The sequence below is a fragment of the Phalaenopsis equestris genome, unplaced genomic scaffold, assembly GCF_001263595.1.
Source record: "Phalaenopsis equestris unplaced genomic scaffold, ASM126359v1 Scaffold000256, whole genome shotgun sequence".
Taxonomy (NCBI): Eukaryota; Viridiplantae; Streptophyta; class Magnoliopsida; order Asparagales; family Orchidaceae; genus Phalaenopsis; species Phalaenopsis equestris.
Genome location: NW_018164698.1, coordinates 694,549 through 712,141, shown reverse-complemented (window position 1 = coordinate 712,141; position 17,593 = coordinate 694,549). Strand labels below are relative to the sequence as shown.

At 33.4% G+C, this 17,593-nt stretch overlaps 2 protein-coding genes across 8 annotated transcripts in view; both read left to right on the top strand.

Annotated features, from left to right (window-relative positions):
• Positions 1-256: 256 nt before the first annotated feature.
• Positions 257-3,820, top strand: LOC110024463 (BEL1-like homeodomain protein 11). Of its 7 annotated transcripts, none has more exons than XM_020724433.1 (6): positions 257-595; positions 692-822; positions 1,353-2,087; positions 3,088-3,425; positions 3,506-3,566; positions 3,638-3,820. In XM_020724433.1, exons 3-6 carry the CDS (start codon positions 1,389-1,391, stop codon positions 3,746-3,748), a joined length of 1,209 nt encoding a protein of 402 aa, XP_020580092.1. In that variant the 5' UTR covers positions 257-595; positions 692-822; positions 1,353-1,388; the 3' UTR covers positions 3,749-3,820. The 7 variants fall into 7 exon arrangements, with proteins under 7 accessions (XP_020580092.1, XP_020580099.1, XP_020580098.1 ...); XM_020724440.1 differs by adding an exon at positions 914-987 and having other exon boundaries at positions 257-822; positions 1,387-2,087; XM_020724439.1 differs by adding an exon at positions 914-987 and having other exon boundaries at positions 257-822; positions 1,323-2,087.
• A 6,520-nt stretch (positions 3,821-10,340) lies between these two features.
• Positions 10,341-17,593, top strand: part of LOC110024443 (C-Myc-binding protein homolog) — a 20,847-nt gene continuing 13,594 nt past the window's right edge. The window contains exons 1-3 of the mRNA XM_020724411.1: positions 10,341-10,505; positions 15,124-15,196; positions 15,305-15,353. Of these exons, the coding sequence (XP_020580070.1) occupies positions 10,503-10,505; positions 15,124-15,196; positions 15,305-15,353 (125 nt within the window). The 5' untranslated portion in view covers positions 10,341-10,502. The remainder of the gene's footprint in view (positions 10,506-15,123; positions 15,197-15,304; positions 15,354-17,593) is intronic.

The window sequence follows — 17,593 nt, the reverse complement described above, 5'->3', positions numbered from 1 at the left end:
CTATAACTATTTTTAAAAAAAAATCATCTTAATACAATTTATATAGAATATATTCCCATATTTTTCTTTCTTGTCTACATTTTCTAAAGAAAATGATAGGCATTAGCTAAAACATAAAAATGTACATTGCTGAATAAAGATGATCCACTAGTGAAGGATTAAAAACCGGACGCAGACAGATCCAGAAGCAACCTAGCCCTTATCAAACAATATCCCATCTTCTCCCCACTTGTCTGTAAATACTAATTTCATGCTAAGTCCCGTTCACTCAAACCCAACATCGGCTGCTAATTTCCCTTAATTCTCATTTTCCGGCATCAATCACCGCCCCTCCTTAATAAAACTGATGCGTTATCAGCCTAACATCGCCTAACCAAAACCAAATTTCTTAAACGTGAAGTCAAATCATAGTCCCAATCTGATAGAAGCATCACAATCTCAAGAAAGCTCGCCCCCACCCTATCTTATTTCCGGCTCCTCTGCCACTCGCTTTCTCAATCTCTATGTCATTCTATTGCCAAAATGGAGAAAGATGGTCCCTTTGCGCCTTCTTGAGCCAAACTGAAAACGACATTGCCCCCTTCCCTTTCACGGAGTAAGACATACTCTTACAAACATCTCAATTCCCCTCTTCTCGTTCTCATCGCTCTCTCCATGTTCTCTCTCTTTTGCACAACTTCCATCATTTCAGGCGCAGATAGACGCAGAGGTAGAGGACATTAGCTGGGACAGTGACCTTCTTAAGTCGCCATAAGCAGCAAAGCACGAAAGATGAAATTTTGATTTCTTTGTTCGGGCTTTTGGCGTCTTACTGCTGATCAGGTAGGGGACCACCTAATAATCTGTTCAGTTTTTCTTCCCTCTTTCTCCTTCTTGTTATTAATTGGTTTTGCCCTCTTCCTTTCATTTAAAGTTATCTGCTTTTGTTAGTCCTGAGAGCTTGGTGAGGGATTTGGTTCTGCTGAAGGAGGTGGAAGAACCGCTTGGGTGAGGAAGGGCCTTTCTAGTGTTTTTCCATTTCAGAGAATGTAGGATTCGTTATTATTTTGATTTTTTTTATCATATTTCACCAATTCTCCTTCAGTTGCCTTTCAGTCTTTTTCGTTTTAACTTTCAATTCAAACCCTAATATGTTGCCCAAAGGGACAAGAAAGTGGAATTCCTGTTTTTCTTTTTCTTAGTACTTGAAGCATTTGCTGATTTTTTTCATCTTCTTAGATATATTTTGTCTGTGATAAGCTGAAAAGGATAGCTAAAACAATAGTGGAAATGTACCTCAGGCATTTTATTTAAGCTAAAATATCCTTAATTTTCACATCAAGGTAACATTTTTCCATATCATGAACTGTTAGAAAGAGAACACTCATTCCACTCGCACACTTTCAGCCATGGTTTCACAAGAGCTGCCGAAGGAATCAATCTCCAGTGTTCTGCAGCAGTGTCCTATCTCAAACATGAATGAATGTCGATCTCGTTCCGGTGGGCTTTGTTATTGCTCTCACTGCAACTGTGTAAATCGTCCGTTGGTTCGTCCTCATAGCTTACCAGCCAGCTTTCAGCCTCATGGCCTTCAAAGCTGTCGATCCATGGAGCCTTTTTCAGGAAGACTTAAAGAAGACGACTTGCCGGTCTTCGGCCGAGTACACAATCATGGTTTGTCACTAAGTCTTGGACCTGAGTTGGAGCCTAACAATGTTAGGCCATACAATTATAATCAAGAACATGTTATGAGAAACAAATCTGTGATCGGAGTTATCTGTGAGCCGCCGCCATGTTCTTGTGCCAAATATTCCAGGGATGAAGGCATGGTGTGCGATCAAGATGTGGACAGTAATAACTACACTTTATCATGTTTGAATTCAGCGGCACCATTCATTGATGGTCTTCAGAAGTCTCCATATCTTAAAGCTGCTCGAGAGCTGCTTGATGAAGTTGTTTGTGTGAGTAATAAGTCTGTCGTTGAGCCATCTTCGGAGAAGAACGCGCAGAGGAAGAATCAGATTAAAGGGAACTCGCACAATGCGCAGCTGTCATGGGAAGAAGAAGAGATGAGTAGAATAAATAAGCTTCTTGCTCTGCAGGAAGAGGTTTGGCCTTCTGTTTTCTTATTTGTTATAAATTTAATGCTGGTTTTTGTTTGAGTAAGATTGATGTTTAGTGTGCAATTTCCTTCTTTGTGGTTATCTTTTATTTACAATCTGCCAAGTTCTCTTGACTGAAAAATTTGAGCTTGTTTAGTGCATCATTGTATTATTAACTTATTCATGAAAAAGAAAAAAAAAGAATCAATTTTTATGGTGATGAATGAAAATATAAGCTGTCCATCTTTTGCAGATGGATTAAAACTTGAAGAGAATGGAAGAACCACAACTGTTAAGTTCACATTCCATGGCGTGTCTGCCATAGAAGTTCTACTTTGGAGCATTTATATACATGCCACACAATTCTTATGTATTTACACATCTAACACCAAAACTTTGGTTTTTGCATTTATACTACGCAAGTCTTTCATATCACATAAAAAATGTCATTATTTTAACTTTAAAAAAATGAAATACACATTTTTATGAATAAGTACGGTGGCATATGTGTAAAAGTTGAAGTTGAGGTGTTAGATATGAAAATAGATAAAAGAATTGAGCAGTATGCATGTAAATCTTCTATCTACTTATTTGCTTCACTTGCATCACCTTTGAATTCCTTCTACTTCCAAATAATTTACAGCTTTATATGTAGATATATAGGACTTCATTTTTCCTCAATGCTCTATATTTTCATATGCTTAGAGGCTATTTGTTTAACAAATTTAGTAAATTTTGTAAATCCATATTTACTAAATTCTACCAACACCTGGATTTAGTAAATCCAAGATTTAGGACAACATCAAAAGAAATTGAATTTGATAAATCCAAGTTTTAGAAGTTTACATTTTTTCTATTTGGCAGGATTCAAGTTAAATCCAATTTAAAACTTCTACTAAACAGTCCCTTAGTAATGCTTTTACTATTGCATCCTTTAAAAACTGAGATAGGACTAAATATGAGAACAACCGCTTCGCGAAATTATCTTAACCGTTCTCCTGTCCAGCTCGAAAAGCGACAGAAGATATACTTCCATCAAATGGATGAACTTGTAGCATCCTTCGAAGCTGTAGGAGGTCCCGGATCTGCCGCCACATACACCGCCCTCACCACACAAGCAATGTCCAAACACTTCTCTAATCTTAGGGAATCCATTCTCTCCCACATGGATTCTTCAAGAGAGGCCTTCCCCAAAGATGGTTCAAAAAACCATAAACCAAAGAGAGAATCACTCCAACATCTTGGCATGATCCATGTTCGACAAATTTGGAGACCGCTCAGAGGACTACCGGAGGACTCGGTCATGGTGCTTCGAGCTTGGCTTTTCGAGCATTTTCTTCACCCGTAATCTCTTGCTTCTTTGTAATCATTTTTGTTTCTCTTATTACTACTTTTAGAATTTGAAGTTTTTATCTCCATTGCAGTTATCCAAGTGACAATGAGAAGCTTTTATTGGCTTCCAAGACTGGCTTGACAAGAAACCAGGTAAAATTTGCTACTTTCAGGTAATCTCTTCTTTCTAATACTTTTATTTATTTTGTTTTTAAAAATTTCAGATTTCGAACTGGTTCATAAATGCTCGCGTTCGGCTGTGGAAACCGATGATAGAAGAGATGTACAAAGAAGAGTTTGCAGAGGAGCAAGAGGATTCAAATCCTTCTTTTTAGAAGTTGACATTGGAAGAGCTTAAATGATCAGAGGGAAGTAGCTGAGAGGTTTAGGAATGTGCAGAAAGGTGAGGCTTTTGGCTGTGTTGAGAGATCAGATCTAAGTAGCTAAAAGTGAGTGATTCAGTTCATGTGTTCCTGAAAAATTCTAGCTGAATGAATGAAAATCGTATTTGTTTAATTAATCACTTGATGACTAAACAGTTTGAAGTTTTTGGATAGGAAGATTTACATACATACCGCTCAATTCTTATGTATTTACATATCCAATCTAAGTTAAAAACTTTAATTATTGCATAACATGCCTCCTTACCTATGCTTGAAAAGGTTTAATTACTTTTTAAAAGTGAAAATGGTGGTATTTTTGTATGTGATAAGAAAGACTTGGGTGGTAAAAATGTAAACAGTTTAGGTGTTAGACATGTAACATAGGAATTGGGTGGCATTTATGTAAATGCGTGCCTCTTTGGGATATTGCTTTTGCTGGAGAGTTCACCACCATTAAAGTTGGTATTTTCAAGCTTGTTGAACAGAATGGTCACCAAACTACTGATTTCTGCTATTTTCAACCTTGAACATAATGATCATAATGCGCATCTATAAATACAATTAGAGTGGTCATCTGCATACATGTTAAAGCTGTGGTCGGCTCAAAATCGATTTGTGGTTCGTTATATTTAATGTCAAGTCAGCTCAGTTCGAAATAGAATAGAGCTCGATCCAGTTTGATATCAAAATGTGCTGCTCAAATGAGTTATTTGGATCTATTCCAGCTTGAAATCATCCGAAGTATGCTTGATTCTGCTCAAAATCAAATCGAGCTGGCTCAAGTTAAGAAATTTGGATTTTTTTCATCTCGAAAATTGCTCGAGGCTCATTATAATCAATTTTATTTAACATTGTATATATAAGTTTTATAAATAAAAAATGTTTTGAGCCAAACTCGAGCTAGTTCGAGCCAATCCATGTATGACTCGAAATCTGATAAAAATAATTAGACCCGACACAATTTGATTAAACTCGACATAAAAATAAAAAAAAAAGGATTTTAGTCATCTTATGTAATGTTTTGGTTAGCTCCAGTGACTACAGAAAATTAGAATTGTATGCATTGTGTTGGGTTTAAGTCAAACCTAAAATAAAGATTTGATTATTTAATAATTTTAAATAAAAAAAATATTATCAAATAGTAATACTTTATTATAGTTATTGAGTTGTCATGCTCATTTTAAATGGGTTGTCACTAATTAATGATAATTTAAATTCTTCTCACACCCTATCTCGTCGTTCGGCTTTGTTTTTATATCTTTGCTCATTTTTTAACAAGTAGACTTCAAATTGTTAGTACTCAAGCCGGGTCGACACCCAATATAAAATGATTACACGTCCTTAGAGGCTGTTGAAGACAAATGAAGCGATAGATAGGGAAAAAATTATTTCCTCGGACGTCCGCACGTCCAGAGGGCCAACCATCGGGCGCCATCTCACGCAGATGAGCTGTATGACGACGTGACACCCGGTAGTTGGTCGTTCAGACGTACGATGTACGGATAGAATTTTTTTCTCCTAGAAAAAAGGGGGACATTAAAACACGTTCTTGCTAAAAAATTTGCAAGTCTTCTGTCGATGACGGTAGCTAATGTTTATGCCGCAATGACGGTGTAGTTTGAAATGAACTTTTGAATGTATTAGTTCAATAAATAATATATCATGAATATTTGGCCAATTGTGGGTTTTATAGGTGATATAAAGTCAAATTTTCTTATAAAAAATAGAGAAAAAATATGGCATAATTTAATGATATCATCATGCTATTTCTGGTTTTTCTTTTTAAGTAATTGTGTAATTATGACAATTTATTTTTACTAACTCTCAATATTTCTTCTTTTTGTTGAATTTCTTATGAGAATAGAATTAGGGAGGTAAAAAATAGAGTGGGAGATTTCAATATTTGGTGAGCTAAAATATGTATAATTTGTGTTTATTAAAAACTATTTTATACTATATTTATTTTTAAGAAAATAAGATATTTAACACAAAAATGCAAAGTAAATATTCAAATACATCATGCATAAAATCTATAGAAATGATTTTAATAAAAATCTATAATAAGAAATCACATAATTAAGACACCTAGGTTCATGTCACATTTTTTTTTTGAAATTTACATGTGTGCCATTGAATTATTATGTATTTGCATATCTGGCGCCCAATATTTGAAAATTAAACTTATAACGCCTTGATGTTATAAACATATTCGTGAAAAGGAGCATTTCACTTTTATATATTAGTGATGTTGGTACACTTGATGTCATGCTAACAATTTAAGTAATATGCATGTAAATATGAATGTTTGGATGTTAGATATGTAAATGCATATGCATATGAATTGTGTGATAATTGTGTGATATGTATGTAAATGACTCTATTTTTTTTTTTCATAACGATTAATTGTTTTTCCATAACAATACCAAATTTTTCTAGTCATTTTGGGTTATGCTCGGTTATGATTTAAGAAGAGGAATCATTATGCTCTCTTTTGGAATGTTATTATGTAACTAACCATTAGAATTACAAAGAGTCTTTTTCAAATTAACTATAACAATAACATTCTTTTCTATTTTGACTCTTGGATTGATGGTATATCTCTATGAAAGGTTTAGGGTTTATGCTTTTACTATGTTTGATAATAAAGTCTATGTCAAGGTCTCTGCTATGATTGACAATCATACATGGACTCTTCCTTCTAATCATCATTTATGCTATATAGGATCTCCCTCCCATTATTCAAAACCATTATTTCATTTAGCTCATTATCAATCTATGGTTTGCTTCTGTATGAGATCTCATTTTGCTTTCTAGTTGTTTTTGGTTTTTCTTTGGCTTTATGTTCCTTGTATTTTATATTTGAAGGTTGATGTAGAAAATTTATTCATTTCCTGCTGTTATTTTTTGCTTGACATTTGCTCTTTAGATGTTGTTTTCTGCTTTAGTTGCAATCATCTTTTTTGGATGTCATGTTCTATATTTGAACCATGGTGAAGTCCAATTAATACACTTTTAGGGGCTCAACTATATATCATTCTAATCTCATTGACACTCTATGAGATTATGGATATTGTGTATCTTCATCTTTGATCTGGCAGTTGTCTTGGCAATCTCGCAGTGGCCCCCACTAATGTATGTTTGCTTCTATAATTGCTTTTGTTATGCTTGAATTTTATATATTTTTATCATCTCTAATGTTTAGTTGGCCTTTGAGATTGACTTGATGCTCCTCGGATGGAGCCTCCTATGATTTTCTATTTTAAATGGATTTCTAATTGTGTTGGCTGATGCTTCTCCCTTGCTCTCCCTCACTTTATTTGCTTGTATGTGCTCTTATATCTATTAATTTATGCTCATCATTAATTCTCTTAGTTCGTTTCTTTGCTGTATGTCATTTTATCCTTTCTTGATTGGTTTTGGCTATTTTGTTAAATTGATATATTACACTTAATGGTTTCCCACTCATTGCTTATGGGTTCTCTTTTTGCTACTACTGGCTTGTCTAGGCGGTTTTGTTGAGCTCTGTTGAAATCCAAAATTTTTTTTTGGGACTCAATCGTTTTTGACATTATTATAACATTTAATACATTTGAACTCAACGTTGTTGTTATTTTATTATTATTATTATTATTATTATTATTATTTTGCCAATTTAACTTCACAAACCTTCCTCTTTTTGGACTGCATTTTTAAACAATCTCATGTGATATATTTGTCCATTTATAGTTGTATGTTGCCTTCACTCTCAAGTGTTTCTTTGACTGATTTTTTTTTCATCATTAAAGCTTGGATGGAACCTCTTATGACACCCTTGCACGTGAATTTTTTAGGTCAGATTTTATTTCTCACTTCTCTATTATATTTATTATTATTATTTTTTTTTAATTTCGGTTAGATGTACCTTCTTTTTTAGTTAAATATAATTTTAGTGTGACACTCAAACTTACGCTAACAAAAAAAATAATGCAGAGGAGATGATGACCCGGTGGTTAGATATGTTCTCCAGCATCGAAATATCTCATGCTCGAAGCTCATTGACTAAAAAAATATTAATTAAAAAAACGTCAATGGTGTAGGCTGTTAGCTTCCAATAGGGCGTCGAACCGAGCCGAGTATATCATTGTTCAAACTTGGCTTGGTAAAATTATGAGTTGTTCATGTTTGACTTGAGCTTGTGTCGAGTTTTCGTATATTTTTCAAGCTTGACTTGTTAAATTTTTTTAATATTTGAACTTGATTTGTTTATGACAAGTGAACGAGTATTTAAAAGAGCTAATAAACGAATAAAAAATTCAAATGAGTATCTAGATTTTCATATAAAATATCAACAAATAATTTTACAAGTCTGGTCGCACCTACTAATTTATTGATTATTAACTCCATAAAAATGAAAGGTAATTCATGAATCGTGATCATATAAGACGTAATCACTCATCTTTTAACATGATCATACTCATAATTCTGAGTTTGCACCCAGCTCCCACATTCAGATGTAGGTGTTAAATTTCTCATAGTGATATACTCTTATCATTTTCCTAGTTTTTTTGGCTAAATTTGTTGATGTCTTCCATATTAAGTTGTTTCATCATATTTATTCTTAATCATATTTAATTTACAATAATTGTATTGCACTTTCTCAACACCACTTTTAAATTACGTAAATTTATGAGCAAAGTGTAAAAGAGATATGTGCGAGACTAGAGTAGTGTAAAAGAGATATGTGCGAGACTAGAGTTTCAGAGATCTATGCATACCGTGATCTTGTCATTATCTTCAATGTTTGCACGCCCTAACAACTTAGGGTTTCGTATGTTTTGGGCAAAAATGGGAAACACGAAATTGTGAGAGGCTAGAGGGCAAGTGAGGTTTGTGGTGCTTTAAAGTTAAAGGGCATTTAATGCATACCACACAAATCTTATATATTTTCACATCTATTTTTAAATTTTAATAAAATAAATATATGATTAATAATTAATCAAAAAAATTATTGATCAATATATATTACTACTAAATTTATAATAAACAAATTATGATTAATTAACTTTTATTTAAATAATATATCATATAAAAAGTGAATTATCATCGAGCTTAATATCAAATATTTAATGTGTTAGTTATTAAACAACAAATGAGTTTGTTCGTGAACATAAATGAACAAATTCGACTATCTTGATGTTTACTTCATTTAAAATTTGAACTCCTAAAAATTATTCAAATTTATTTAGTTATTAATTTGAACGAAAATATTCGAGCCTTAATCGAGAGTTGATCGAGTGCATTGATTCTTAGAGGCCTAGCTTCCAACAACAAATCCCAGCAATTTGATAAAGCGGGTCACGCGACCACTACTTAACCACTAAAATGCATTTTTCAGCTTCGAGCTCGCAAGTGCCTATTTTTTTGCTAAAATTTTCAGTCTGGACTCCAAACATAGCCTAACATCCGGAATCGAATGAATTATGCCACGTGTATTGGTGGTTCCACATTAAAACACAATTAAAAAAATTGAAAAGTTAATATCTAACCCGCTCGTTCGACTAACCGGCCTTATGGAGTATTGACATTCCCCAAATCAAACTCCTCCTGAACCCCCGTGGTACATTGTAATTACTCTCGTGATATTCCCCGTCATACGCAGAATTTATCCTGTCTTCCTAGTACTCCAAATAAACTCCCGCAGTACTCCCACGGTAGCCCTCACAGTACTCCCCCATTACTCCCACGATAGCCCTCAGAGTACCCCCGTAATAAACTCCCGCGGGACCCCTGCAGTACCCTGAATGCACTCTCCTAATATTTCTCACAGTACTCATAATTAATCCCGCAGTACTCCGACAGCACTTTCGATAAACTCCCGCAGTACTCTGCAGCAACACCTGCATAAACTCCCATAGTACTCCAAATAAACTCTCATTACTCTCTCAGTATCATGAATGCACTCTCGAAATATTTCCTGCAATACTCCCACAGTAACCGTCCCAGTACCCACGCAGTAAACTTCCGCATAACCCCTGAAGTAACATTCGAATACTCTTAAAATATTTCTCGTATTATTGAGTTAATCCTGCAATACTTTTGATAAAATGCCGCATTAGCACCCACATAAACTCCCGCAGTACTTGCGCAGAAACGTTGTCTTTTTTGGGTTATTTCTAGGTTATTTACGGATTATTGTCCGATTATTTCTATTTTATTTTAATGTCATTCGAAGTTTATTATTCTTCTCTTTTTTTTAATTTTTTATTGTTTTTCATACTCCTTAAAAATAAAATCGATATACATACTACATTGAAAATAAAACCTATGTACCCATACTCAAGATTATTAATGAGTTATTTTCAGCTTATTCTTTTGTCACATTTGTGCTCAAGTACCTCGAGATTAATCTCCGGCGGGTTAGTCCAACGGGCAGATCAGACATTAACTTTTTGATTTTTTTTTAAAAAATTAGTTATTAATGTGGGACCCCATTACAAGTGGCATGATGTTAAGCCATGTTCGGAGTCCAGACTAAAAATCTTCGCGTTTTTTTTTAACCTCGCAGTCTTTGCCATAAATGAGCTAAACAAGCTCTAATTCTCTTCCAGCTCTTGCTTAAAGCAGCAGCTAAGCTGCCTCGCAATTCCACCATTCTTCTCTCGCGAACCCTACTCCTCTTTCTGAACTCTTTTCAGCTGTTGGCTGAACGATTCTTCTGAAAGGAGACATGGTACGTTTAATTCGATCCACATTTGGTTTATCCACTCACAGATCTAGCGTTCGTTGATCTCCATTAATCCTTGGATTTTTTAATTAGGCCTTTTTTATGATTGGCATTGCCATAGTATAGTTGCTAAGTGTCGGTGATGATTCTGGAAGCAGGGGTGCCTTTTCTTTCTCCTTCAATATTTATTCATTTTGGGAATTTGTTGACGTTGTGAATGATTTGTGACATTAGTTTAATATTATTATCATTATTTGTTGCATTGTCTTTGTGTTTGATAGCTGATGGAAAATGCTATGAATGGTTGGGCTCTGTGGCAAGTTTGCATTTAGTGCCCTAGGAGAATATAGCTGAACAGGACTGGCAAAGATTTGTGGGTATTTTGTTTATGATAGGATTTTTTTTTCATACATAGTTTGTTGGTAGAAGTTGATTTTTGGTTCAGAGTTATTCTTTCACGTAGATTCTAATGGTATATGTTCTTGTAATTTTGCTGTAGTTTTTACGGCAGCATGGAAAAACGGCAAAGTTGAATTAAGCGCACAGGAAGAATTAGGCAGTTGCAATGTTGAATTTGACATAGGAACAATATTTGAAAATTTGATGTTATGATTTATCGTAGAGACTTGAGTGAAATATAAGGTGTTGATTCTATCATGAAGTTTTGTGCTGCGACATTGAAACTATGCATCTGGTCAATGTAACTAGCATTTCTATTGCATGTTTTCGTGTTTTAACCCTTTTTCTAAATCATTATGTGATATGTTTTTGTGCGTGAAATTATTCACTAATGACAAGGCTTAGACAATCTAGCAATGATATGTTTACTGTTGTTGTTTCTCTCTTTTGCGTTTGAGGATTTATAATTGGACAAGAGTTTCCTTCTCTCTAATAACACATTCAATTTGTAAAAACATAATTCTCATCATTAGTCTAATTAAAACTATTTAGGTTTGGTCTTGTGAACTCTTATTCTAGAGTCCTTTTTGATAAGTAATGATTAATGCCTTAAAGTTCTTCTACGTAAAACCTTTTGCACAACTTCTATTAGCATTATCTTTAGTCTATTTCTCTTCATTCCTATTCTTTCAACTAATTTCATCTCATCATTTTAGTGTATTTTCTACTCTCCATTTTACGTCTAAATCACCTTAATCTACTATCCACTATCTTATCTTCAGGGTATTCTAATTCCATAATCACTCTAAAATAATTATTCATCAATTTATCTAATCTATTTTTTTTATAGATTGACCTAAGCATTGCATTTACACTACGCTAATGTTGGTTACCAATGACATGTTCATTGCTCAACACTCAAATCTAGACTATATGCTTGGCTTAATTATATATTTATCACATTTAACTTTTAAGTATCCATGATACCATTTTTTCACAATATTTCTTGGGTGTTTCTTCATCAAGGCCCCTCAACATTTAGCTCTAAAAGCTTTAACCTCATGGGTGTCTTATCCTTCAACATGTTTTCTTCACACGTAGGATTCACTTTCTTTTCATGTACTATTGATTGTTATGTTTTGATATATTAAATGATAATAATTGCATGTTTTAGGGTTCAATTGTTTTACTGATCCTAAGGCTTTTATTTCAAACATTTTGTTTATTATTTTACTTATTTTGATGGTGTTACTACATGAAAATTGGCTATTACTGACAGAAATTTTAGCTAAGTGTCAACTCGAGTTTGTATCTATCTCAAACTTGACTTGACTGAAATATGATTGAATCAAACTTGACTTGACTAAAATATGATTGAATCAAACTTGACCCATTCATTATATAGGTTAAAACTTTGATCCGAGTCAACTTAAACCAAACACGCCTAACCAAAGCCTATATGTGTAACCTATTTATTATTTGAATTATTCTATTTTTTTTGGATCAGAATAACCTGGTTAACTCAAATATGTTTCATTTAACCCAATTAACCTGTTCAGAACCCACTTATATAAATTTGAATAGTAGTCGGGTTAATCTTGGGTTATTTTGGTTAGCTTGAATCTCTCTGGAATAATAAGTTGGTCAAAATACACAAATTCAACTCGAATAATAATTTGGTCAACCTGAGATATTTTTTTTTTTTAGTCAAGTTGTTGGGTTGGGTCATTTATTGGTAGTTCTAAGTGTAAACAGTGACATGAGAGACTTTCTTTGTATTTAAAGTCCATTTATCCTAGTTGTTTCCATCTCACAAAATCCTTCATGTTGATGCCCCTTCTCTTGATTTAACCTAGTGACGTCTTCTCAATGCCTCTCCTTACTCCTTGTTAGATTGAAAGCTTGAGCATGTCGTTTACCACTGAAAACATCCATATTGTCCTAATTCGAACCTATCCCCTCCTTTTTTCTCTCCTCCTCCTAAGGTTTAGTTTTTTTTCTTCTTCAAGTACTTATATTTCTTGTAAATCTATTCATTTACTAAATTTTAATAGTATGTTTTTAATGGTTTTCATATTTTTTTGATATATGTGTTTTACTTGGGCACCGAAAATTCTTTAGGCATCATTCCATGTTTAATTAAATTTTGTTATTTAAAAAAAAATTATTTAAAAAAAATTTAGTGGCGAGGCTAGTATTTTAAATGTTTCGAGGAAATTGTTTGGTGGTATTTAAAAAATAAGTCAAGGATAACTAAAAAAAAGATAGAAAAACTTTTAAGTGGTAATATAAGGTGTTTTGAATGAAATAAGAAAATTATAAAGACACGGGCTAGTGGCGACTGAGAAAAGTTGGTTAGAAATATTGTAAGTAGTGATGCTAGGTATTTTGAATGTTTTAAAAATATTTTTAAAAATTGCTAATGACGATTTAGAAAAATTAGTGATATTTTCAAAGTTTTCATTTATTTTATTATTAAGATAAAGGCGTCAATAAATGACCCAATTCCAAACTTAGCTAAAAAAATCCGAGTTTTAGTTGACTCGATTATTATTTTATTGTTTATGGCATATTTGAGTTGATCCAAATTACCCAAAAATAACTAAAAATTGACTTGATTATTATTATGGTTTGGGTTTAACTGGTTAAACGTTCCACATTAGAGTTAATTGAGTAGTGCTGATCTAAAAAATTGAATGATTTATATAATGAATGGGTTAGCCGGTCATGCTTAGTTAAGCATATTTAGTTTGGTTCAACTTTTGGTTGGATACGAACTTGACCCATCAGGCTAAATTGGCACCCCTTTATTGAGGTATTTAATGGTGATGTTAACTAATTAGTTTATTAGTGGCGATGTCAATTAATTAGTTATTTAATAATGATATTAACTAATTAATTATTTGTTAGCATTGCCAAACAACTAATGATGATATATTTTGAGATGAATTTTTAGTGGACTTGAGATTTCTTATTTTTTTAGCATGGCAACAACACATTTTCATCTTAAAAGTACTTAAAAATCAAGCTAATTTAACATTAAATGAGATTAGATTTGTATCAAAAAGGATTTAATTCTTACTATTTAGTTTGGACATCACATGCATTCTGATAATCTAGCTATTATTAGAAATACTAAAAACCCAATTCATCACGATAGGACTAAAAATATTGAAATTTATAATTTTTTTATTAAAAAGAAAATTGAACAAGGAACTATCAAGGTTGCCTACATTCCAATTAAATTGCATGTGCTGATATGCAGACAAAAACTCTTAGTAAAATCAAATTAATGATCTAATTTCAAGCTCAGAATAATTAAAAAGCATTCCCATCTTGAGGAGTGTGGAAATTCTGAAAGGATTCACCTTAGTATTCAAACACTTAAATCTGCTCTCCTAATTTGCACATTATTATCATGAGTATTGAATCCATTAATTTGACGAACAAAGGTATCGAATCCCATTCACATTAGTATCCTCTAGGATTCAATACCCTCAAATCTGCTCACATTCATATTTAAAACCCTCAAATTGGAACTATGGATTATTAACCAGCCTTCCCAATGCCGCTCTACCAAATTCCAAAATGCATAGCAATCATTCATGGATCTACAGCTTTTCTGTTCTGATAATTTGTTCCTTTCAGCTTTTCCCTCCCGCGAGGATGACTTTGCATTTGCTATATAAGTTTATCTCTGTTTTAGTCCTAAACATTATAAAAGTCTTGTATTTTTCTCCATTGTTTTCCAATAATATCAAAGTTTAATTTATCTTATTATTTGTTTATGATGCTTTCAAACTAATCTATTCCTTGAAACTCACATTTAATACTTTTTTAGCATATTAGTTTCATATTTTCTTAATATATGTGTCTTTAACAAAAAATTTAGTCAATTATATAAATCATCAGAAGCTACGGACCTGCCAAATTCAGATATTTTTTTATTAGAAAACAAATTCTAATACTTGATTTCATATCAACTATCGAAATGTGCTAACTATTCATCATGTCGAGAAGATGCTTTAGTTAAATAAATGATATCACTGACATAGGCTGTAATTATGAAATTGTAAAAGAACAAATCTGTGAAATCAGTTGTTTCCAATTTTTCTGCTTTCAAAAAAAATGAATTTGAAGTTGAGAAGGTACTCTCATTCACGCTCATGATTCTGTACAATTTTTTGCTCTGTCAAATTTGATAGAAAACTACGATTTTATGCAGGAGAAGGAAGCCAAAAAGGAAGCTTTTAGGAAGTATCTTGAGTCCAGTGGTGTGCTTGATGCATTGACGAAAGGTTCTCAATTTCTCATCAATCTTCACAGTATTACTCATGCTTATGTTAGCTTGGAAACTTATTGTAGTTCTCGTCTTTAAATAACATTATGTCAGTTTTTTCCTGCAGCTCTTGTTGCATTATACGAAGAGAATGATAAACCTTCATCAGCAATTGAGTAAGTTCAAAATGAACTGTGGCTAAATAGAATACTAAGTTTGTCTAGATTCTCATTTAAACCAAAGTTCCATTTATTCATGCTGTGGTTTTTCTTATACTCGGTAGGGAAGATCTGCTAGGACTCTATGGATTTTGTGTCATCAGTGCACTCTAGCAAGAATATCCAACTTCTTAGAAAATTAAATAAAAAGAACGTAGCAATCATACTCAAAATATATTATATGTTTTATTACAAGTAAAAGCCATACATGGTAGTTTATTTATTTTTATTTATATTGATGCTAATTGCTCTTATTTCTGTATAAGGTTTCTTATGCTATATCTTCTTACTTCTTCAAATTTTGGCTATTATTAAGTTTTAATAACTGAGCATCAGTAGTAAACTGACTTGAGCCCAACAAATTAGTGGTGAGACTTCTGTTCAACCTAAAATAATCAGCAAGGGTGCATCCACATAATTAAACTTTTCATCCATTGAAGTGGGATAAAAGCCGCTTTCCATAGCAAGTAAAAATGAGTGGTTTAGAAAGAATAATGACTATCGAAATTGATGATGCTCTTGCATCACGCGTTGTCAGGTGTACTGACACCCGAGATGTTGATAAAAGCAATTTTCAATTTTAGCACACAAAAAATTGCATCTTTCTGTGTGATCGACCAAGTTAGCCTCACCTCATGTCTTGTGATTCGTGTATGGTGATGTTGATGACTCTTCAATTTTATGTAATGCCTTAGTTCGAGATCTAATCACTGGTACGTGAACATGTGCTGGTGTTAATGATAGTATCAATCTTGTATCTTACCACAAGCTGGCTTTAGATTAATTTTTACAAGTGTTTATATTTGTTTTTCAGACCAACCCAATGAATTTCATTTAACAACAATAAATTATGTCATTATTTAATAGGAAAACTAAAGTTATGTTTTAATAACTTATGCATCATGCAAGGACACCAAAAATTATGCGAGCGTGTCACACAAATGCATTCAAACCTATGCAATCGCATAAAAAACATGCACATTTTTTTATTTATGCTCCGATAAATGTGTTAAATGCTCAACGTCTGAGAGTATTACAGAGACTAAAAATAACCAAATAAACTTAAGATTTTCTCACATGGAGAAACGCGCTATCATTCTTTGGCTAATATCTTCTTAGTCGTGAACCGTTAGTGCACTTGACAGGGCATAAATCTCTTTGTTAGCTGAACTCAACCTAAAAATTTCTTTTTAGATATTCACCTCGGAGCCTATGTGGTCCTTTTGAACGATACAACCCATGATTACCAACATAGATCTTTTGGTTAGGTTAGGTCAATGATCTCCTCGGACTAAATAGTATTGGCCCATGACAGGCCATGATTTTGATTTAATTTATCGTTATTCCCCTTACCATCCGCTCTTAAACTAAAAGTGATAAAATCTAAGACCTAAGTTGATGGTAGCATAAACCAAGTACTTAGTGCCCAACAACTAACATTAATGACAAGTTTTATCTCATTATTAGAATAAGTAATTAACTGTAGCGATTTGTGCATATGAAAATTGGAGCTAGTTCATAAAGTTGTAGCAAAACAAGAGTGAAATATCTAGGTATTGTCTTATCTTTGTATTTTGAAAATTTACGTAGAGACAGACCCTTGAAAGATCTGGACGCAAATTTTTGGTGCCCATAATTATCTCTTTGCCATAATCTATATGTACTTTCCACTAGTGAAGCATTATTATTTTCAAAGCGTCATGCTATTCATGAAGAAATTCATATGGCTTAAGATTACAATGGGGGGAGGTATTTGTGAAAGAGAAATCTTAGGAAGAATTCAGATTTTGGGGAATGCTTGCTTTGTGTAGAGAGATGGAAAGGATATAGGATGGAGGAATGAGAGTGAAGCGGGAGCTTCCCACATGGACCCTTGAGGTGACTTTTGCTACAGTCCCGTGACCTCCTCTAGGTCTGGACCGGGATCAGCAAACAGCTGGGCGGCAGAGTAAGATTGAGGGAGGGAGAAATCATAGGAAGAATTCAGATTTTTGGAAATGCTTGCTATTAGTAGAGATATGGAAAGGATATAGGATGGAGGAATGAGAGTGACACGGGAGCTTCCGCCCTAACAGCAGCCCTTTTGTTGTTTTTCCTGCAGTTTATCACTGTCCCGCCATCTTCATCGCTGCCGCAACCCCGGGACAGCCCTTCTTTTACCGTCATGCAGTCTCATGTATTCCCTTCCGCTGCTGCTC